The sequence below is a fragment of the Cannabis sativa genome, chromosome 9 (genome assembly GCF_029168945.1).
Source record: "Cannabis sativa cultivar Pink pepper isolate KNU-18-1 chromosome 9, ASM2916894v1, whole genome shotgun sequence".
NCBI lineage: Eukaryota > Viridiplantae > Streptophyta > Magnoliopsida > Rosales > Cannabaceae > Cannabis > Cannabis sativa.
In genome coordinates, this window is record NC_083609.1 from 26,287,095 (window position 1) to 26,312,411 (window position 25,317).

The following is a 25,317-nucleotide window of genomic DNA, read 5'->3' on the forward strand; positions in this document are numbered from 1 at the left end:
TTTATATTCCAACTTATCTGGCTACATTGATTCGTGTAAATCAATATTTCACTACGTCCTTAAGATTACCAGTAAGTTGTATTGTAGAAAACCTTAATTAGTATATCTATTATAGAAGTTAGATTCATTTATTGTTTTGAGTATACATCTTGTATGATGTATAATAAAGTTTCATACTAGGCCTAGAGTTCAAAATTATATTTTCAGGCCATTAAGAAAATTTTGCGACAAATTCGAAACTGCGCTTTTATGGCTAAAAACTATTAAAAGTACTAATCAAAGCTACCATATCGACATTAAGTATTTAGCCATAAAGAGGCGTGATAAGTATTCACTGAGCACGCGACACTGAATTGAATGATCGCAATATCCTTGACTAAAGGCATACCATAACATAAATTTAAGAATCATAAAATAAAGATGGGATTCAGTTTTCCCTTATACAGTTTTTCCTTGTACAACTGAATTATTCAATGAAAGTTTAATTTCGATATTTTTCACATTCATGTGCACATTAATTTCATCTGAAAAAAATTATCTTCAGAGGACCAGAATAAAAATAAAGTTTAGGGTTTATTCACTTAAGTACATTGCCACATGAAGTACATTAAGTAGATTGTTATGTAATAAATGTATGGTAATACATGTAAGATAATACTTGCTTATGAGGACTTATCACTTTTGATATTTAACAAGGTTAATTGTTGGATATTAAGTGGTAAATTTATTTAAATCCTGACCAAGTGGAAGAATGTTAGAATAATTTTTATATGGTAACAAATCAAATATTTTATTTAATTTGATTTATAAAATATAACTAATTAAAATAATTTAATCATAGTCAGATTCAATACCAAATATTTCAATTACTATATTTAATTTCCAGAATTAATTGTCAAAATATTGACAATTAATTGTAGCAGAGACTTTGATGAAAGATCTCACCTATATAAATATAGGGTATCGGTCTCCAAGCTCACTAGTCATTCTATAAAATACAGTCAATCTATGTAAAGAAAGTAGAGAAAGCTTTGAAGTCCGATTACCCACACTAATCAAATTTTTTTTTAATCTTTTAATTATATCGTGTATTTATACATGATCATATATGCTTCATATCATTTATATAAATTTCTAACACACACAAGTTGAGCATACAACACTTGACCATACAAGCTTGAAGAATATTGGACAAACTTAAAGGAATACCTACAAGAGCCTACAAAACATTTTTTCTCTTTTCCAGATGGAGGAGCCTCCAAAATTTTCTTCAATAAAAATATGAATGGATTTCTAATTTCTGAGGAGCTTGGTTCAAATGATTTTTCTCAACAAATGCACCAGTGATCTAAAGGGAATTGTTACCTACTAACAAAAGATAGAAAGAATAGGGAAATAGTTTCAAAAGGAAGGGAGCAACAAGATGATTACACAGATAAAAAAAATACATAGCCATATAAATAGATTAAAAAATAATTAAAAAAAAAAAAAAAGTAAGAACCATATGACACGACACATCGATCTCATGGTTAGCTTTTCCTTAACCATGTCTCACTTCAGTTGTGATGTGTGAAATCTTCAAAAATTCTAATATTTTTTGTGTTAAGTGAAAATATCAAGATTGGGTAAATTTTGAATCTTAGTGTGAGATGCCCAAGATAAAAGGAACGAGGAGAAGAATCGACAAGGATTCCATGGACAAGAATTTTGCTGCTATAACTTAAAAACCAAAATGCTCTATGTCGAACTTTTTGTATCTGCTCGACTAGTTCCATTAACGTGAGATTATGGAACAACTTTTTCACTGAAACGAGCACTTGAGTATTGAATTCATCCTCCCTTAAGGCCTGTTTGAATCTGTCCCGGCAACAAACACCTTCCTACTGCAAGGTGAGGCTCTGCCCTTCCCCTAGAATCCACCCTGGGTCGGAGGAGTGTAGTTGAAAAGCTAGCGAGCAAGTACAGAGAAACTCACATCTTCACAACTCGTCTTGATTTCGTCGGAAGTCAAAGAGATGAAACATTGCGCCTTTCTGGATTAGCTTCCTTTTATGGTTGCTGAAAGGCATTGAGAACAAAAAAGTGGGCTTCCAAACACCACCCAACCAACCCAATTGTTGGATCAATAGATGAAAAATAAATGAAGAAGGATAAGATAAGAATAGAGCACAGATCTCATAAAAGTTAATTCCTACCTGTGTTACCCAGCTTCTCGATGCAGAAAATTGGTTAGGTTAAAAATTGGCAAATTCAATGCCACCCCTAGCAAATAAATACTTGACTTTCCAAAGCTTCACACTACTCGTATTTCCACCACAAGAGCACATTATTATCAAGATCCCCAAAGTTTTCCACAGGGATCAACTGAACCCGACCTTTACTGCCATCCGTTGGATAATACGATCAAAAGACTTTTTAAAAGAAAAAAATAAGTATCTAAAGTAACCAACCCACCAATCTGCACCGTGGATTGGATTGGTTTTGAACTCGAGTATGGACTAGAAAGGATTTAAAATAAGAAATATACATTGAGGATTGATTGGTTGAACACTCTTAAATAGAAATACTAATATAGTTGGAAAGTTTATGAGCAATTTTCATCACATGTTGATTATCATTGTTATTTCAAGAATAATTATAGGAAAATGACTTTACAAGTTCACCAGACTGATACTTGGATCTGTCGTCTCTGGTTAAAATCAAGCCAATATTTACAAAAGTACATTGGCAACTCAACTATCATACGCTATCTTGTTGTAGATATCAAATAAATTTGCATCATCACAAAATGAATTTGTCATTCTTTTGAAACTTTGAGCTATTGTTTATACCGATGGCAAATAAACACACAGTAAATTTTTTAAATGTTTTTCCACCAATAAATACTAATAATAATAATAAAAAAAAATATTTACTTCCATAGAATATGTAAGTCTACTGTTGCATCAAGCAAAATCCTATTGGTATAGATTTCTGACGTTTGTGTTCATCCAAAAACTATACAAATAGAATTTTGGATCATGCAAAAAGTAGCACCATAAGAAAAAACTTAACAGATCTTTTTTGCTATTTGGGAAAAGCTGCTAGGATCTCCAAGAAATGCAGGTCCACATTTCAGTATTCCTCATGCTAATAATCACTTGTTAAGAACTGAATTAGGTTTTCAATCAATCTTAATCATAAACTATACATCAAATATTTCAAATGGGAAAGAAAAAAGAAAAAGTAGTAAAATAGTTCAAACATATAAACCAAGCAAATAATACAAACCCTTATTCAGAACAACAATCAATGTAAGCCAATTAATGTTAGGAGAAATGCTTAAGAGCTAAGAAAATAAAAATACAGCAATTTCTGCTTAATTTGTTTAATGTATTTTTGGTTTTCTAAAAAAACACCACAATCTGCTTACTTTTGGGGTTAATGCTCTCAATGGTGAATCGATCATTTAGCTTCTGATTCATCATAACACGAAATGGAAGGAAAGCGATGAAACCAGCAATGGCTACTGAATAACCACCTCTTACTTTCTCAACAATAAAGCCTTTGACCTTGGCATTCGTTCGCGACATCTTGTTCAGTTCAAGCCAAGCTCGGTTCTGTCTGAATCTCCTTGGAAGAACAATCGATTCACCAGCCATTGATCCAACCATATCATTGAACCTCGCAGCAGCTCGCTCTTTGATTTGCGATTCACCAGCTACAACATCCACGAAGAACCTCTCCAGCATCTGCTTCTTAATCTGTGACTCACCAGCCTTAACATCAACGTAACCGACCACATTCTCAAACCTGGTTGATCCATCCACTGGGACCCGAGTCAGCTCATCTCGTGTGCAAATTTTGGGGGGCCCAACTCCAGAATCCACCATGAACGTTTCTTCCCTCAAGCGCAAAACTTTAGCTTGTAGGGCATTTCCATTGCGTAAGAGAAAACTAGTATTTGATCGGGGGAGTAACCGGTTCATATAGATACTCATTTTAAGCTTGCTTGATTTCAAAATCAAGCGCTTTGAATTAAATATTCTCTGAATTGACTGGGAGAAAAATTTCTGCGTACAAAAAATGAGCCAATTTGATAAACCCTAAATTTTGTTACAGTGAAAAAAGAGCAGAGAAGAAATGGAAGAGGACATTAGCATTAAAGAGAAAGAGCACCTGGCGGCGACAGAGCAGAGGAGGGCGAGAACGATTTCTGAGCAGAGAGGGACACTCTGAGGAAAGACGGAGGAGATGCACGGCTAATTTGGGCTGAGGATTTACGGATTGGGAAATGGGCCGCCGGTTTGCTTATTAGTTTAGGGCTTTTTATTTTGGGCAATATTTACTAATATACCAAATTAACAAATTAATATTACACTCAATAAAACAAGAATACCTTTTATATGTATATTCCTACCGAACCAGAAAAAATGGGATCAACCCCGTGCGTATCGTACTGCCGAACCATATATAACCATTTGAGAACAAAAAAAAAATCAAAAAGAAACCTTCGACTATTCAAACCTCCACAACCTGTGCCATTGAAGCTCTGCAAAAATATCGATCAAATCTACAAAAAAAAAAAAAATCACCATTAAAGCTTGACAAAAGCTTCAATCAACAAAAATCAAAACAAACTCTACAATTGCTAATCGAAGGTGCCGAGATAACTCATCATTGAAGCTACTCAAAGCTTTCGTCATCAAAATTCAGTCATTCCTTATATAAAACCTTCGATCAAAAACTTCGACTGTGAGATTCAAAACTACTCGAAGCTACTCGAAGCTACTCGCAATTGTCATATTCAGTCAATGATACTCGAAGCTACTAAGACAACACTTCAGTTGTGAATTTCAGTCGATCGTTTCACAAGAACTGAACTTTTGGAAAAGAAAATAACTATGCTTCCTTCAATCGTTTCAAGAATCATCGTTAAACAAAGGAGATATCACGTTCAACCTCTGTACACTGGAAGAGAAAAAAGCAACATGATCACAGCTCCTAGAATCTAATTTACCCAGAAAAAGTTTCAGAAACCTGTAAGTTTTTCATATTTAATAAGAAACTAAACATATAATTTATATAACATTGATTAGTTCTATCTAAAACTACTACTCTGTTCTATAACAGAATCATGAAACATTTATTGTTGGTACTATACTACAATGAAAAATTTGTAGATAGATGCTTATACACAGATTATCAAGTAACAGGTATACTGATACCAAGAGGTTTCTCATACCAAGAACTGAGAACACTAATATGTCATACTTTGGAATTAAACAACATCACCACTGTTCTTGAAATACAATTTCAAATACAAGAAGGTATACCACCAATGAGGATCAAGGACAATAATTCTTGCAGAATTTATGAGCATATCAAGAAAAAAAAAATGACAATGAGGTTGCCTTCCCACTATTCATTAACTATACACAGTCATTGGACAATGGCAACCAACTATTAAATCAAGAAATTACTTGTTTTGTCAGAACCTCTACAGTCTATGAAAATGAAGAACCATATATACAAGATACTGATCCAATTCCTACATGGACAGAGTATGCACTCTCAGTAGCTAATTACATCACAAAAAGAACTATAGAAGCTACCAACTCAAGCTGGGAAAACAAAACAAACATCATCAAAGATCCAAGGATTGACACAATAAGAGTTGGGCAAATTTTCCAAGACAAAGAAACAGTAAAGCTTGCCATGAGCCTATATGCAATCAAAATGAATGAACAACACAGGGTAAAAAGATCATCAACAAAGGACTACAGCTTAGTATGTGTTGATAAAAATTGTAAATGGTACTTCTTGGCAACAAAACATGGAAAAACAAATCTCTTCAAAGTCTAAAAACTTGTGGAGGATCATACATGCTCAATAGAACGCATCCATGACGATCACCCCCAAGCAACAAGTAACATAATAGCTGACTGCATCAAAAGAAAAATTAGCAATCCAAAAAGAAACTATAGGCCAAATGAGATTGTTGATGATGTAGCAGAAGACTATAGTGTCTCAATTTCTTACCAAAAAGCTTGGAGAGCAAAAGAGAAGACTTCAGAAAAAGTAATAGGTTGCCCACATAATTCATACAATGAAATACAAGGGATTCTATACATGATCAAAAAATGCAACCCAGGTATAACTTCCTTGGTCTTAAACTAAAAATAATCTTATAAAAACTAATCAGTAGCTCTAATTTGACCATACTCTCTCATAATTTTGCAGGAACAATAATAGACTAAGTCCAACATGACAATGGGCATTTTAAGTACCTATTCTTTGCATTAGGAGTCTCAATATAAGGTTGGAAACACTGCACACCTCTAATTGTGGTTGATGCAACTTTTCTGAAGAATGCATATGGAGGAACATTGATAATTGCTAGTGCACAAGATGCCGACAGACACATATTCCCACTAGCTTTTTCAATAGTTGATTCTGAAAAATGATGCATCATGGAAATACTTCATGGAAAAGCTCAAAGAATCATACGGGGAGCGTGAAGAACAATGCATAAAATCTGACAGACACGAAAGTATAGCAAAAGAAATGAAATCAGTATTCCGTAACTTGATGCATGGGGTATGTTGCTTCCATTTGTTCCAAAATATAAAAATAAGATTCAGAAAAGGAGGAGATGATCTAAGAGATGCATTCTACTGTGCAGCAAAAGCATACAATCAAACTGACTTCGACGATTGCATGAGGGACTTAGACAACATTGATAGTAGAATTCGTCCTTACCTGACAAATGAAGTTGGCCTAGAAAAATGGACAAGGCTTTATAGCCTAAATAAACGCTACTCAACATTAACCTCCAACATAGCAGAGTCTGTGATTTCAGCGTTGAAAGAAATCAGAGAGCTACCGATTGGAACACTGCTCGAATGTCTACGTTGCTTGGTTCAAAATGTTGGAAATTATTTTACCAGGATCTAGATTTACTAACAAGTATGTTGGATTAACAACCTAATATGAATTCTAAAACAATGAAAATAAACACATATAAAGTTAGAAAACCTTACAGTGGGTGCAGCGAAATAATATGACTCCTTCCGTTCAGATCTCTAGCCCTTGATTCCTTTCTGTAGCAGAGCATCACCAAGATCTGAACTTGGATCTTCTTTTCTCCTCTTTTGATGTAGAAATTCCATAGTCTTCCATACTATGATTGAGATACCACTTGATGTGTGTGGGCACTACTCATCTCACAAGGATTTTGAAATTTCTCTCTATTTTTCTCTCTCAATTTCGTGGCTGATAGCATTTTCATATAATGTACAAGAGAAGAGAACAAGGGCTGCTATATATAGGGAGAAGGGAGAGCACAACTTTCCAAATAAATAGTTTCCTCTTTTACTGTGTAATTGATTAACTGCCTTATTTAGTGTGATTCACCACTTTCCTATTATAGCTAGGCTTTGATTAGCAATTACATGACAATTAAAAAAATAAAAATAATAATTGGGAAACACAAAGGGAGTGCTCAGCCATAGAGGGAATATGGGCCTCACTTGGATTTTGCAGTTTCCTCAATTTTATTTCAATTTCTCCAAAAATGCCACTTTTCCAATTCTAATCATTTAAATGCCAAAACTAATTATTTAATAACTAAAATAGATTATTAAATAATATTGTCATTTAAAATAATTATTAATTAGACATACATAGTCTCTTAATTAATAATTAAACCTAGAAACCCTTTTCTTTACGATTTCATCCTTAAACTGTGGGAATTCATAAAGTAGACATAGTCTAACTTTTAGAATTATAATTGATTAATTAAAATCAATTAACTGAGTCTTACAAGCAGTATGGCCTCAACTAGTATGGGGACCATGGGTCTATATAACCGAGCTTCCAATAAGTCGAACCGAATTTACCAAGTAAATTTCCTAACTTATTAATTCCTCATTGAATCCACACTTAGAACTTGGAATTGCACTCTCAGTCATTGTTAGGTTATAATTAACCTATATTTTGGGTCTTTAAAGTTAGCATTATCTCGTCTATTGGTGTCTTGTGGAGCAGTTTTACGCTTGATTTTCTTTATTTCAGGTTCCCGGGGTGTTAAAGTTCGAATTCAGTCAAATGGCGAAAAACTGGGTCAAACTTGGAAAAATTGGAAAATTCGGTTCCAGAAGTGTCAGTAGTCGCGACCTCCAGAGAGCCAGGTCGCGACCCTTTTTCCTGGTCGCGACCCTGGTCGCGACTTCGTGAATTTGGCAGAAACTCAGTTTTTCGAGTTTTGCCTGTAGTCGCGACCAGCTTAAATGCTAGTCGCGACTATGTACGGAAATCGCAGATTTGACCTAATTTTGATTTTTCACTCAATTGGAGGCTCACCACTCATCCCTATATAAGGAATACGACATTGAAGGTCAGACCTAAGCAAAAACAGACCTAATAGTGGAGGCAAGTGGAGAGGAAGCTATCTTGAAGACCCGGAGCGATACCACCTTCTAGTTTCTTTCTTTTACCCTTTTTATTCATCTTTATGTTTGTTTTTATTTCTGAATTGATCATGGATGTTTTTAGAGTTATTATGAACTAAATTTCCCAATAAGGGAGGATGATGATTGTTGTTTAAGTTTATGCCTAGTTAATAAATAATTGCCATTCCTTCATCTTATGTGTGAATACTATCTTTATTTGTGTTTAATTTCATGTGCAAGCTTGATCACCTTTTACATGTTCTATGATCCTAATTCAAAATCTGAAAAGTGAGAATTAGGAATGCTAAAATTTGGATAGTCTAGGTTTTGATGTAAAACGAAAGTATTTACATAGCCTTAGTGACTAATAGATTATTGCTTAATGCTGATTTTGTGTTGATCTAATTAAGAAGTTAATTAGAGAACATATTATTTAGAACCTAAAAGATCTGAAAAGAGTTAGGTTAATTTATAATCTGTCTTTCACATTAAGATAAGGATAGCAATTAGGTATTGACATAGGTAGCTTATCAACAGGATTCACCTCCCTAATCTCTCATCTTGATTAATCTTCGTTTATTTTCTCTTTAATTTCTGAGTTATTTACTTTTAAAATTGCAAACTTATTATTTTACCAAATAGAATCATAAGTATAGTTTAGTAGTACTTAATCCAATTCCCTGTGGTTCGACCTCACTTGCGTGAGATACTACTTGATACGTACACTTGCGTAATAAACAGAAAATTCGTAACAAGTTTTTGGCGCCGTTGCCGGGGAATTGTTTAAAGATTAATATTACACAAAATTATACTAACTTCTACTTTGGTATATTTTCTCTTGCTGATTTTTCTAACCTTTTTCCTGCAATATTTTCTTGATCTATTTCAGGAATCATAAGTGTATGCGCCGTCAAGGACAAGCAGTGATATTACCAGTTGATCCCGAAATCGAGAAAACTTGTAGGAGAAATCGAAAGAACAAGAGGCAAGAGGGAGTTTCAGCAACTGTTGAAACTTCAGACATCATGGCTGCCAATGCTGCAAACAATGGAGGCAATAACGGTAACAATGGTGGCGCAGTAGAAGATCAAGCTAATGGCCGCAGCTTGAGAGATTACATTCTCCCTACTCTGACGGGAGTGCAGTCGTGTATCAGGCCACCGGCAGTGGATGCAAATAACTTTGAGATAAAACCTGCCATACTTCAGATGGTGCAGTCTTCAGTCCAGTTTGGTGGCCTCCCTTCTGAAGATCCTAATCTGCATCTCTCTAACTTCATGGAACTTTGTGAAACCTTTAAAGTTAATGGAGTTAGTGATGATGCTATTCGACTGAGACTGTTCCCATTCTCTCTTAGAGAGCGAGCCAAGAGTTGGCTAAACTCCTTGCCACCCAACTCTATCGCCACCTGGAATGATCTGGCAACGAAATTCTTGTCAAAGTTCTTTCCTCCAACCAAGTCTGCAAAGCTGAGAGGAGAAATTAATAACTTCTGCCAACAAGATAATGAATCTCTCCATGAGGCTTGGGAGAGGTTTAAAGATCTGATCAGAAAGTGCCCTCACCATGGTATAGAGAAGTGGATGCTGGTCCACAACTTCTACAATGGGTTGGTAGGAAATACAAGAACTTTAATAGATGCTGCAGCTGGAGGAGCCTTTATGAGGAAGAGTGCTAATGAGGCTTATGATCTATTGGAGGAGATGGCTCTAAACAATCAACAGTGGCCAACTGAGAGGAGTCAATCAAAGAAGGTAGCTGGTGTGTTAGAGGTCGATGCCATCACCAAGTTGACAGCACAGGTTGAGGCATTGACAAAGATAATTGCAGGGCAAGCTAAACAAGCCCAAGTTGTGTGTGAGTTATGTGGGGGAAGCCATCACTTTTCAGAATGCCAAGCTGATGTGGATGATTTGCCAATGGATGAAGCTAAAGCCATTGGAAACTATTCACAGAACAACAACAACAACTATGGGTTCAACCAGGGTAATAACCGAAGAAACAGTGGGTTCTATCAGCAACGAAATCAGAACCAGAATCAGAATCAACAGTTTAATCAGCAACAAACCTCTGGTGGAAATTCTGGTTTGCAGACAGATTTATTGCTACAATTCATGACTGAAACTAGATCTTCCATTAAAGACCTGCAGACTCAGATGGGCCAATTAGCAACTCAGGTAGCAACCCGTCCTCAAGGAAATTTGCCTAGTACAACTGAAATTAATCCTAAGGAAAACTGCAATTCAATTACCCTGAGGAGCGGTAAGAAGTATGATGGGCCTGAATTGACACAACCAATTGATGTAAATAAGGAGATTAAAGTTCAACCAGTGCCAACCCCAACACCAACAGTAGAGAAGGCTACTGATAGCTCAACACAACCACAACAGTCCCCACCAATCAGTATTGAGCATCATGAAAAGATACCTTATCCTCAGAGACTCCATAAGACCAATCTAGACAAGCAGTTCACAAAATTTCTAGAGGTCTTCAAAAGACTACACATCAACATTCCTTTTGCTGAAGCCTTGGAACAAATGCCCCGTTATGTGAAGTTCATGAAGGAGATATTGTCTAAGAAGAGAAAATTGGAGGACTATGAAACAGTGGCATTAACTGAGGAGTGTAGCGCCATTTTGCAAAAGAAACTACCGCCCAAGCTTAAAGATCCGGGTAGTTTCAATATTCCATGCTCTATAGGGGGTTCGGTGGAAACCAAAGCTCTGTGTGATTTGGGAGCAAGCATTAATCTAATGCCATTGTCTGTCTTCAAAAGGCTAGGATTGGGAAAAGCAAAGCCTACAACAGTTACTTTACAACTGGCAGATCGTTCTTTGACTCATCCTCGTGGGATAATTGAAGATGTACTGGTGAAGGTTGGTAAGTTTATCTTCCCTGCTGATTTCCTAATTCTTGATATGGAAGAAGATTCAACTATTCCCATTATTTTGGGAAGACCATTCTTAGCCACGGGCCGAGCAGTAATAGATGTTCAAAAGGGAGAGTTAAAGTTGAGAGTGCAAGATGAAGAGGTCAATTTTAATGTTTTTGCCCCAACTGACATTCCTACCTGTTGCAAGATTCGGGTTCTTTTGTTAAAGCTGATAAGAAGAAAGCAAAGCCTAAAGAGCGACTTCGAACGATTCAGCGTCGTTGGAAAAGATTGATGTGTGGTAGTTCTGAAGGTGAGCTTACTCTTGTGCAAAAATCTGAAATCAACACTATTGGTGGTCAATTTTCTTCATTTAGTACGAGGGCTCTTTTGGATGAAAAGGGTCCACCCAACCCTTTTTGAGAGGGTCTCAGGTAAGTCTCTTTACTCTGCATATTCCTGTATACATTGGGGACAATGTCATATTTAGTTTGGGGGGAGAGGCTTAAATTTTTTTTTTTAAATTCTGCACTTTAATTTCTGTATTTTAATTTTATGTTTTAGTTTTTTTGTTTTAGTCAAGGAATGGCAATAAGCTTGATGATAGTTGTATACTGCTGATTAGTGTGATGTGATCTGAATCTGTAAAATAACTGTGTGCTTGATTTTGTTAACTCTTTGGATTAGTTTGGATGCTTAGAAACCTGTGTTTTTCTACAAGTACTCAATTTGTGAAAATTGTTATAACTGTTTTACTATGGTTTGTGGTAAGATGGACAGGATAGCTTAGAACTTGCATGTTTATTCTTTTGAGGCGAAATCCTTGATAGTGTTCAATTGGAATATGACTTAGACATTTGTTGGATAGTTTGAGCCTTTCAAGCCTACCATAATGTATATCCCTAGTTACCCTTTTGAGCCTTAACCTGTTGTGTTTTCACCCACTGATTTGAAATTTTGCAACCACACTATTAATTTTTATTCTCACCATGATTATCCATGATATCATAAGCTATATGATTAGTTTGGGGGAAAAGAAACATTTAGTGTGACGAAATAGTGAGAGGGAGAAAAAATTTGTAAGATTTAGAAGAGAAGAAAAAGAAGAAAAAAAAAAGAAAAAAAATTGTGTAATTCAATGTCATTGAAAAAAAAAGAGCACTGAAAAAAAAAATAAAAAAATATGATTTCAGTGATGTTGGAAAATAATAAATATATCTTCTCTCAATCTTGGTAAACTTGGGAACAGTATGGGGTTTAGAAAAAGGAAAGTAAAAGCTTGGGGTTCTGTTTGTGTGCTTATGATATCTTGAGCCAAAATTGTCTCTTGCCTATCCCTGAATATCTGAGCCATATTACCTAAACCTTGAAAAGACCTAATGATTCCAAAGAATACTGTCAACATTAGTGGAGAAAGGTAAACATGCAAGCTTATGAGTTATCGGGTTGTGGAACTAATGGAAAGAGTAAAACTTTTATAACGATGTTTCATATTTGAGTAGATTGTTGCAGTTGTACATAGTGTTGTTAATTGAGCATCCGAGTTAATTGTTAGAGTTAGTAGGATCAAAATTCTAGTTTATGCAAGGAAGAAAACAAAGCATGAGTCAGCAGTGTAGTGATTATCTGATAGCATAGTTAGTTTTTTTTTTATCTTACTCGGGGGCGAGTAAGAATCTAGTTTGGGGGATTTTGTTAGGTTATAATTAACCTATATTTCGGGTCTTTAAAGTTAGCATTATCTCGTCTATTGGTGTCTTGTGGAGCAGTTTTACGCTTGATTTTCTTTATTTCAGGTTCCCGGGGTGTTAAAGTTCGAATTCAGTCAAATGGCGAAAAACTGGGTCAAACTTGGAAAAATTGGAAAATTCGGTTCCAGAAGTGTCAGTAGTCGCGACCTCCAGAGAGCCAGGTCGCGACCCTTTTTCCTGGTCGCGACTTCGTGAGTTTGGCAGAAACTCGGTTTTTCGAGTTTTGCCTGTAGTCGCGACCAGCTTAAATGCTAGTCGCGACTATGTACGGAAATCGCAGATTTGACCTAATTTTGATTTTTCACTCAATTGGAGGCTCACCACTCATCCCTATATAAGGAATACGACATTGAAGGTCAGACCTAAGCAAAAACAGACCTAATAGTGGAGGCAAGTGGAGAGGAAGCTATCTTGAAGACCCGGAGCGATACCACCTTCTAGTTTCTTTCTTTTACCCTTTTTATTCATCTTTATGTTTGTTTTTATTTCTGAATTGATCATGGATGTTTTTAGAGTTATTATGAACTAAATTTCCCAATAAGGGAGGATGATGATTGTTGTTTAAGTTTATGCCTAGTTAATAAATAATTGCCATTCCTTCATCTTATGTGTGAATACTATCTTTATTTGTGTTTAATTTCATGTGCAAGCTTGATCACCTTTTACATGTTCTATGATCCTAATTCGAAATCTGAAAAGTGAGAATTAGGAATGCTAAAATTTGGATAGTCTAGGTTTTGATGTAAAATGAAAGTATTTACATAGCCTTAGTGACTAATAGATTATTGCTTAATGCTGATTTTGTGTTAATCTAATTAAGAAGTTAATTAGAGAACATATTATTTAGAACCTAAAAGATCTGAAAAGAGTTAGGTTAATTTATAATTTGTCTTTCACATTGAGATAAGGATAGCAATTAGGTATTGACATAGGTAGCTTATCAACAGGATTCACCTCCCTAATCTCTCATCTTGATTAATCTTCGTTTATTTTCTCTTTAATTTCTGAGTTATTTACTTTTAAATTTGCAAACTTATTATTTTACCAAATAGAATCATAAGTATAGTTTAGTAGTACTTAATCCAATTCCCTGTGGTTCGACCTCACTTGCGTGAGATACTACTTGATACGTACACTTGCGTAATAAACAGAAAATTCGTAATAGTCATATAGAAACGCTCTATATGTTCCACGATATAGACACGTCATTAGTTATCTATTTTTATAACCCTAATGTGATCAATGATCCTCTATATAGATGATTTACACTATACAGGGATTAAATTACCGTAACACCCTACAATGTATTTTATCCCTAAAACACTTAACCCTGTATAAATGATATTTCACCTAAGTGAAATGAGATCTCCACCATTTATCTTTGTTTGGTTAAGCTCGAAGGAAATCATCCTTTACTTCTATTTGCCAAATAGAAGCTATAGATTCCATATTTATGTTAGCGCTCCCACTCAATTGCACTACCGTGTTCCCAAAATGTATGTATTGCCCAGACTAAAAATTAGGCTTAACTAACAAATCAAAGAACACGAATAATACTCTTGAAATTGAGCCTAACCATATCAGGATTTCGATCATGTGATCTAGGATCAACTTATGATATTGAATTTAATAGATATTACGGTAAATTTCAACATATCTAATCAAAGTTCAATATCGGTCCTTTCCGATGTATACTCCATACATCCGATACTGGTAAACTTTGCCAATGTCCTGGAAAGGACATAACACTTTTCCAAGGTGTAAGAATACCTATCGCTGATTATACCATGTCAGTCTAAATCCAGTGTTCTGACAAATCAGGGAATCTACTTTTGAACATATAATAAAGATTATATTCCACTGTGCTGACAACACTATAATCTTTAACCAACTCATATGTTCTGGACTTAAAAAGAATTCATACATTATATACCTATAATCATGAAATAAATCATGTGAACCATGCAACATAAAATGTTATTTCTGATCTTTATTAATAAGTAAATCTGATTATATGAAATGAGTTTTATTTAGGGCATAAAACCCAACAAACTCCCACTTGCACTAATATAAAACAAAAAGTGCATTTCAAATAATCATTAACACCTTGATATACCAATCAAGTGTAATAGTAGTAAACTCCTCGTAATGGGATCTGACAGGTTGAATTAAACACAACCTCTTCTTCACCATTACTCTTCCTTAATCACAAAATCCTTGATAATGTGAAATTCCTCTCTATATGTCTACTCTTTTGGGATACTGGATTCTATACTTTTGGGCAACTACTCTTTTGTTATACAGGAAGTAACCCTAGTAGTTAAGGCAAGTTGGAACACTGCCACAAAAGTATAGAACTTTCCTTAGACTGAATAAGTATCTTTCCTGCAACTTTTAACATTCAGTCTCTTTCTGGTAGACCAAGGGATTTCAGATAGGTTTTTACACTTCTCCAAAATCGCTACTCCACCCCCAAAGTAATCACCATCTCATCAGCAGACTTTCTGGCACAAAGGCAAGTCTTGAAATCTGATGTGGTGTAGTCTAAGAGTTTTAAACAAACACCCTTATTGACTAACATATAGTTCCTCTTCTTAATCTTAAAATTTACTTGATTGTCTTCCAATGTTCCTCTCCTGGATTAATCTGATACCTACTCATTACTCCCACTCAACAGTAGGTGTCTGGTCTAAGTCATACTAAAGCATATCTGAGACCTCTCACTGTTGATTTAAGAAATTCTTTCATGGCTTTATCTTCTCTGGAATAGTTGAGACTTTTCCTTAGATAAATAAAATCTATGTCTAAGAAGTTGTGAAGCTTCTATAGATTTCCATTGGAAAGAAAATGCATCAGCATCTCATGCTTGCATTAGAGTAAGTAATTACCAGGTATACCACAAGCCATAGGTTTAAATAAACTCATACCTATAATACTAGGACCAGGAAGTTTTGTTAAGTCCATTGAATAGACTTATTAACGAAAATTTCCTTTCATGTCCTTGTAATAGAAAACTTTAGGTTACTCCATGTGAATGGATCAAACCATAGTTCTATTGGCTTTCTTCTTAGTTTCTTATCTTGACAATCCATTACTTGTTTAAACTCACAATGGATTTTAATCACTAGTGTCTTCCAAGTTATAAGAAGGTGAGCTCCTAGAAACTCTCCCACTACAACAAGGTACCGTGAACTATGTCAAAGAAAACTAAATGGTATAGACCTCTTCAGTTGTGTTAAGACAACAGAGGCAATGGGATCATCATATGTAGAATAAGATGATGGAACATTTTTGGAATCAAGAAAAAAAATATCTCCTTTATTTGCTACTTTATTTTCAGACTTAGTCATTTTCTTAGAAAAGTAGTATTTGTTTAAACAAACACTTTCTTGTCTAATGACTATGGGATGCTCCACCCCTAATCACTTAGAATAGCTAACAAACATGCAAACCAGGGTTAGCAGTTCTAGCTTTTCTTAAGATTTCGATTAGGTCATCCACGAATCTAGTAATGATTTACATTAAGTATACAACCATTGCATCATTCTGAAATTTTATTTCCATAGAAGGATTTAGGCAACGACTAGTAACTAATCATCAATATGCAACTCGAATTTCTGGGGAGGTAAATTTGGATATTATTCAAAATCAAATTAATGATCTTTGAACTGCATATCTACTAAATTTTTTCTCCACCCCTATCAGTTCGCAAGATCTTTAACCACTTACCTTCACCATTGCTAGAAATTCATGAAATTTTTTAAACATTTCAAATTTCTTTTGCGTAAGGTAAAATCTAGAGTGATCTTTTTAAGAATACAACGAAAACTCATATCCACCCCTGAATGTACATCCATCTACGAATGAGATGAAATTACTTTCAGTGGATATAGGCATATTAACTCTTTGTAGAGAATGATCTTGTCAAAACCACTATGAACAAGATACAAATGCCATAGATTTATAAAATATGTGGTTGTATCTTTTGATGACTTACTTTAGTTACATCAAAGAGTTCTTAGAATAGTGCAAGTGGATTCGGTCACGAATACTAAACTCATACAGTTTAAATCCATTGAAAGAAAATGGTTATTAAACACTTGTGAAAGTGTAACTGTATAATTAGTAATTCTTTCTTGGACCACCATTACTAATCTAACTCTATGATTTGCCTATACAAGTAGGAGATATCTAAGATTGAGGATTTATATCATTTTGGGATAGAATTCCGGGAATATAATCATATGTGTCATCTAATTTCTTAAGAGAAAATAAGACTTTATATGATTTATAGACCATTAATCCAATGATATGTCATTAAGCTAATTCGAAATGAATAAGCTAAGAGGAATTAGGATAATTTCGTTTTAAATAAGAATCCAACGATGCTCCGATTAGCGAGAGTCAAAGTAATCTTATTTATACAATCTTCTTGTTTCATATTGTAAAACACTAGTCTAAGGTGTCATCAATTGATGAACAGCTAGATGTTGCATATACAATATTTATCTTTCGAGATCTAACACTATTATGTTAGTCTAATGGTGAAAATCCATTAGGGATTTATCTCATTAGAAAAACAAATCAAGTTAGACCAACAATGAAGATTCGAAATTAAACTACAATTTAATAACAGAAAATAACATGGTTCAATACAAATTCATACACAATTCAGAAATTATGAAGCACATAGCAAGTAGGAATGACAAGTGAAAATACTAAAACATACAATCCTAAATAATTTCCAAGGTTTTCAACAAACTGATATCAGTGTCCCGTTTAGGCGAGAGTCAAAGCTACCATTCATTGAATAGAGTTGTCAGCTCATCTAAAATGATCAACATTCTAGCAACCTTTTATTCGATCAAGATGTGAATCCGCGTTGTCCCGTTTAGGCGAGAGTCAAGGCTATTCTATCTTATGAGCTTCCACCATTGTTTCATATTCTTGCAAGTCTTATACAGTCGCCACCATTAGGGTGAGCATAAACTATATAAAAAACTTACAAGATTACTTATCTTTCGAGATTAAACGGTGCTAACTTGCTAATGAACGTTCCTCCATTAGGGAGGATTACTCACTAAAACAATAGCTATGTAAAACCAACAATGGAGATCGAATATCCTTACAAGAATAAAGCTCATTATTTAATGAAGGGTTGTATTTTCTTCTAATATTTATTTTAAATATATATTCATTTAATTAAAATTTCCAATTTAGAATGAAAAATTCCAAATATAAATTTTAATTTAATATTTATAAATTATACTTAGATGGATAAATAACGTGAATTATTTCCATCTTAGTAATAATTTCCATAAATATTTAGAAAATTATTCAATTTAAGTTGTTTCAAAATTAATTTAAATTAATTTACAACTCAAATTTAATTTTCTATAAATATATATTGCATTTCGAAAATGCTTTAAAATAAAATAAAATAAATCCTGAAAAATTACTCTAATTTTATGTTGGCCCAAAATTAATAAAAATTAATTTTCAACAAAAAATATAATTTTCCTATTTAATTAAATATCTAAGAAAAATCTCAAATATTTAAGTATCATGATTAAAAATCAACTTAAATATTAATTTTCTATTTAATTAAATACACTAGAAAAATACTTCAAGCAAAACAGATAATATCTATCTAGACTTTCATTGACTAATTAATCCAATTTCTAATTATAATATATTTTAGTTCATTTATTTTAATTAACCATCAAATGAAAAAGTCACTAATTTAAGTTGGTCCAAAATTAAATAAATAATTTTCAACTTTAATCTATTTTTCAAATAAAATTCGAAATTTCTACATTAAAGAAATGTAATTTCGAAATTTTGGGAAATGATTAATAAAATAAAATAAAATATATTCTGAAAATTATTCAAACTTAAGTTATTCTGAAATAAGATTCCAAACTTAAAATAATTTTCAACTTTAATTAAATAACATGAAAATAACAATATTAAAGTATCATGATGAAAATCAACTTAGATATTGAAATTTTCAATTTAATTAAATGTATTAAATTCAAGAAATAAATAATTAAGTAAAGAGGAAACTTAATTATTAATTCTAGTTTAATACTAGGAAAATATAATAAACTTAGATTGTACCAAAATTAATTAGGAAACAATTAATTTCACAATCTATGATATTTTCCTATTTAATATTAGAAATAATAACTAGTACTAGAAATAACTATCTATAATATATCATTGACTAAGTGTTTTTCTAAAATTAACTTTAAAATATTACAATGAAAAATAAATTTCATATATTTTAAAAGTTAATTATGTTGCTAATTCAATTTTAATTAGGTTAGACTAATATAATTAACCTAATACAATTATTTAAATAAGGCAAATGGGCCTTCACAATTGGGGTAGTTCATGTGAGGGGGAGCTGGGTTCAGTATGTCGTACCCACTTCTATGGCCCCCAACTCTCACACAAGGCCCAAAAGAGAGGAATTTAACCTTAAAATAAACAATTGTTATTCATTGAATAAGCCCAAATCTAATTGGGCCTAAATAAATTTCCTTATGTCAAAATTTATTTTAGCAACCTAGTCCATTTACTTAGTAAAAACTTAAATGGGCTTCCTATATGTATCTAAGCCCAAAAGCAAACATATAGGCTCACACAGGTCAAATGATTTGGATGAACCCTATCATGTTACTAGGTTTACACAGATGAAAGAAGTACAAAATTTACCTGTTACAAATTATTTATAAGATCTATCGTCAATTGGACTATGATTAAAATCAGATCAATGGATCATGATCTGTCAACAAGTTAATCATAGCAATTTAGATCAGATAAATAATAGGTTTGTTAAAAAGTTTTGAATAAACAATATAAAATAAACAAACATTGTCCATGTAACAGATGTGAAACAAGATATTAATATAATTAAATTATTATTCTTAAACTAACCAAATAAAGGAAACTAATTTTAAAATATCTAGGTTTATTTGAATCAAATTAAATTAAATATCTAATAAGATCAATGATTTGAAAGGAAAGAATCTTCAATATCACTTTCAGATCTTATAATTTAATAAAATAAACCAATTTTAAAATAGATTTGGTTAGATAATTATTATTTTAGGAATAAAATAATAAATGAATAATAATTACCATAATTATATGTCAAAATATCTCAAATTAAGCAATATTCAAATCTCTACAAAAATATCTATGTTATTTAAATATTTAAGATATGATTTATAAATTTCTAATAAGGAAAAAAATGATATATATATAGAAAAAATATCATTTTTATACTTATAATTTATAAATAATTAAATATTTAACAAAATAACAAATTTTTGAATTTGAAAACATTATGGTAAGTATATCTATAAAAATATCTATGTTAATTTCAAATTTATTAATTATTTAATTTGTCATATAAGATAATTTTAATATAATATTTTGAATAAAAAGACAAAGTTATCTTTTAATTTAAAATATCTTAAATATCAAAATATCTAATCTTATAATTAAATAATAAATAAATATTAAAGAAGTTAACAAATTTTTAAATCTGACCATAATAGGAAATATTTAAAAATTGGAAACATTCCAAAATAGAAATATTTAAAATTGGAAAAATTCCAAATTGAAAATATTTAAAATTGGAAACATAAATTTTAGGAAACAATCCCATGAAAAAATTGGATTTTTGGGGAAAAAAACCTCAAAAATTCGCAATTTGTGGGGAATCATGATAAATGCATGCAAAGAACCATGATTTCCAATCTTCCAAAATTCATATCTTTCTCAATTTTTATCGGAATCGAGTTCCGTAAAAACAAAAATTGCTCAATTTTTCACAAGGAATCCAAATAAAATATTTTAAAAAATTGAAAAAAAATATATTTCATGGAAAAATTTCGTACAACACATACATTCATCACATAAGCACATAAACCAACATGAAACCATCCAAATCAACACAGAAACATGCAATCATCGTTTTAATTCATAATACATGAAAGTAAATCATTACCATGGCTCTGGTGCCAGTTGTTGGAAATTATTTTACCAGGATCTAGATTTACTAACAAGTATGTTGGATTAACAACCTAATATGAATTCTAAAACAATGAAAATAAACACATATAAAGTTAGAAAACCTTACAGTGGATGCAGCGGAATAATATGACTCATTTCGTTCAGATCTCTAGCCCTTGATTCCTTTCTGTAGCAGAGCATCACCAAGATCTGAACCTGTATCTTCTTTTCTCCTCTTTTGATGTAGAAATTCCATAGTCTTCCATACTATGATTGAGATACCACTTGATGTGTGTGGGCACTACTCATCTCACAAGGATTTCGAAATTTCTCTCTATTTTTCTCTCTCAATTTCGTGGCTGATAGCATTTTCATATAATGTACCAGAGAAGAGAACAAGGGCTGCTATATATAGGGAGAAGGGAGAGCACAACTTTCCAAATAAATAGTTTCCTCTTTTACTGTGTAATTGATTAACTGCCTTATTTAGTGTGATTCACCACTTTCCTATTATAGCTAGGCTTTGATTAGCAATTACATGACAATTAAAAATAAAAATAATAATTGGGAAACACAAAGGGAGTGCTCGGCCATAGAGGGAATATGGGCCTCACTTGGATTTTGCAGTTTCCTCAATTTTATTTCAATTTCTCCAAAAATGCCACTTTTCCAATTCTAATCATTTAAATGCCAAAACTAATTATTTAATAACTAAAATAGATTATTAAATAATATTGTCATTTAAAATAATTATTAATTAGACATACATAGTCTCTTAATTAATAATTAAACCTAGAAACCCTTTTCTTTACGATTTCATCCTTAAACTGTGAGAATTCATAAAGTAGACATAGTCTAACTTTTAGAATTATAATTGATTAATTAAAATCAATTAACTGAGTCTTACAAGCAGTATGGCCTCAACTAGTATGGGGACCATGGGTCTATATAACCGAGCTTCCAATAAGTCGAACCGAATTTACCAAGTAAATTCCCTAACTTATTAATTCCTCATTGAATCCACACTTAGAACTTGGAATTGCACTCTCAGTCATATAGAAACGCTCTATATGTTCCACGATATAGACACGTCATTAGTTATCCATTGTTATAACCCTAATGTGATCAATGATCCTCTATATAGATGATTTACACTGTACAGGGATTAAATTACCGTAACACCCTACAATGTATTTTATCCTTAAAACACTTAACCCTGTATAAATGATATTTCACCTAAGTGAAATGAGATCTCCACCATTTATCTTCGTTTGGTTAAGCTCGAAGGAAATCATCCTTTACTTCTATTTGCCAAATAGAAGCTATAGATTCCATATTTATGTTAGCGCTCCCACTCAATTGCACTACCGTGTTCCCAAAATGTATGTATTGCCCAGACTAAAAATTAGGCTTAACTAACAAATCAAAGAACACGAATAATACTCTTGAAATTGAGCCTAACCATATCAGGATTTCGATCATGTGATCTAGGATCAACTTATGATATTGAATTTAATAGATATTACGGTAAATTTCAACATATCTAATCAAAGTTCAATATCGGTCCTTTCCGATCTATACTCCATACATCCGATACTGGTAAACTTTGCCAATGTCCTGGAAAGGACATAACACTTTTCCAAGGTGTAAGAATACCTATCGCTGATTATACCATGTCAGTCTAAATCCAGTGTTCTGACAAATCAGGGAATCTACTTTTGACCATATAATAAAGATTATATTCCACTGTGCTGACAACACTATAATCTTTAACCAACTCATATGTTCTGGACTTAAAAAGAATTCATACATTATATACCTATAATCATGAAATAAATCATGTGAACCATGCAACATAAAATGTTATTTCTGATCTTTATTAATAAGTAAATCTGATTATATGAAATGAGTTTTATTTAGGGCATAAAACCCAACCCAAAAATGGTCATGAAAAAACAAAAATAAAGCTTTGTCTACATTCACAACATTAGCAAAAATACCAGAAAAGATACTAAAGGATAAACTGGAACGCAGTAAGAAACTAAAGGTAACCTCAAAACTTCACTTATATGCTACTTATGCGCATTCTGTTACTTCACACAAAGTAAAAAAAAAAATAATTATACTAATGGTTACCTCTTTTACATTTCACAGGTGCAAACATCCAATCTTGTCATATACACAGTAAAAGAATCGCAAGACTCCTATATTGTGGATATCCAAAAAAGAACATGCACGTGTCAACAATTTCAGTATGATGAAATGCCATGCTCTCATGCAATGGATGTAATATCAAAAAGACACATGAAATGCTATGGATATTGCTCATACTACTACACAAAAGAAGCATTTGTTGCAACATATGAAGGTTCTGTGTTACCAATAGATGATCCAAAGACATGGGACTTGCCTGATAACATCAAACAACTACAAGTATTACCACCAATATACAAGAGACCAGCAGGTAGGCCAAGGAAACAAAGATATAAGACTGCACTAGATAAAGCAACACAAAATAAATGTGCAAGATGCTTACAAAAAGGACACAACCGAAGGACTTACAAAAATGATGTGATCGAGCCAAAGAGAAAGAGAAAAAGAGATATTGAATAGCCCATCCATTATTCTTTCATTTATCCAAATACTATAAAAATAAAAATAATACTTTCAAATTGAGAAACTACTAAGTAGTTTTACTTTCCAATGTTTCCCTACATTTTCAAATACTATAGAATAAAAAACATGTCTTCTGTGAACACTGCTTTTATGAATAGTTAAATTCATTTTTGAAGTCTAAATTTAGTTTTTAATATTTTATATGATTGATCACTAATAGAAAAACTAACACGTTCCTTAAATTATATATTCATACATTTTTATCATTTAAGCAAAAAAATGTTAGTTTTCAATAATTATTCTGCTGGTGTATTTTATTTTTAAATCATCATACACATAAAAAAACATATCAAAATATACATTATCCATTATTAAAAAATGATTAAAGTGTACCTCTAATTCAAATATGTTGCAAGCGACTACCATTGTAGAACCCCAAGTTAAAAAATCATCTTTTACAACCTGAACGTTTATATAAAAAAAAATTAGAAACAATATAATTAATTTTTCACTAAATGAATCATACTAACTACTCTATACCTTGATTATTGATTTGTATTAAAATCATCATTCAACTAAAAAAATATAAATCATTACTCTGCAAAAAATCATTGTTGGTTTTATGAAAATTGAGCTACAAACATTAGCTTAAAACTACGAAACACACTTTCTTTCCAACTTTATATACTTGAATCCTTCCATTAAAAGATAACATCCCAAACAACAATTTTAACTACTTATATACTTGCATATTTCCAAAAAAAAAAGATACTGAAAGGTCCCTTCACAGCAGTGTTACCAACAAAAGAGAGATTGACACCTAGCTAACACTACATATAAATCCTACTGTCCAGATATACCATTCACTAATACTGACAATGAAATGTACTAAATTGGAGCTTAATTACAATTCTAAAAATAAAAAGTAACAAAACAAGGTACTTTGACTCCAAAATAGTTCACCAAAAAGTTTCATTCCAGTTGAAACTCCAACTTTAGTTCACCAAAAAGTTTCATCCTAGTGCAGATACAACACCCCTTCAATCCAGTCAAGCTCTTGGAATCCTCCCAAGAAACTCAGACTCAGAATCATAATCATTCAACAGCTTCTTCTTGGCATGAACATACAACTCAACAGTGAGCTTCCTCCTAAAAAAACCCCACATCTAGAGGATTTGGAAGTTTGTCAATACATCCATGAATAAAGAAATCAGCATACTTAGCCACAAACAAGCCACAATCACTATAAACAATACAAGCAAAAAACAAACATTAGTCTGAATACTATAAAAAAAAAACAAAAATCATAACAGTATAAACACATTTCAACACATTTCAACATACTTGCCTACTTGCTGAGGTATATTAGTAACAACAAAAACATCAAGCTTGTCCTCCTCCTTTTTCCCTTTAAACAATCCTTGGCTTGTGTCAATATCCATCCTCCTACTGTAATAGTCAATGAATGACAAACATATAGGCAACACCACTGCAAATGGCTTGACATAACTAGCTGTTTTCCTATCCAACTCATGTCTAGACCCTAAGGAATTATAAACATTGAGACACCTAGCCCTAATATCAAAAATGATCAAAACCCAATGCTTTTCATCCTTAATAT

The 25,317-nt window shown here is 32.6% G+C and overlaps 2 protein-coding genes and 1 non-coding gene across 3 annotated transcripts; 1 reads left to right on the forward strand and 2 right to left on the reverse strand.

Moving 5' to 3' along the window:
• Positions 1-3,226: 3,226 nt before the first annotated feature.
• Positions 3,227-4,360, reverse strand: LOC115723334 (small ribosomal subunit protein bS1m). Its single transcript, XM_030652767.2, has 2 exons — positions 4,159-4,360; positions 3,227-4,052 (listed from the first exon to the last, which is right to left on the reverse strand). Exon 2 carries the CDS (start codon positions 3,978-3,980, stop codon positions 3,387-3,389), a length of 594 nt encoding a protein of 197 aa, XP_030508627.1. The 5' UTR covers positions 3,981-4,052; positions 4,159-4,360; the 3' UTR covers positions 3,227-3,386.
• A 5,538-nt stretch (positions 4,361-9,898) lies between these two features.
• LOC133031581 (small nucleolar RNA R71) lies at positions 9,899-10,005 on the reverse strand. Its single transcript, XR_009684685.1, has one exon. It is a non-coding gene; the product is annotated as a small nucleolar RNA R71 (small nucleolar RNA).
• Positions 9,905-12,481, forward strand: LOC133030733 (uncharacterized). Its single transcript, XM_061103508.1, has one exon. The coding sequence runs from the start codon at positions 10,016-10,018 to the stop codon at positions 11,597-11,599; it is 1,584 nt and encodes a 527-aa protein (XP_060959491.1). The 5' UTR covers positions 9,905-10,015; the 3' UTR covers positions 11,600-12,481.
• The last annotated feature ends 12,836 nt before the right edge of the window (positions 12,482-25,317 follow it).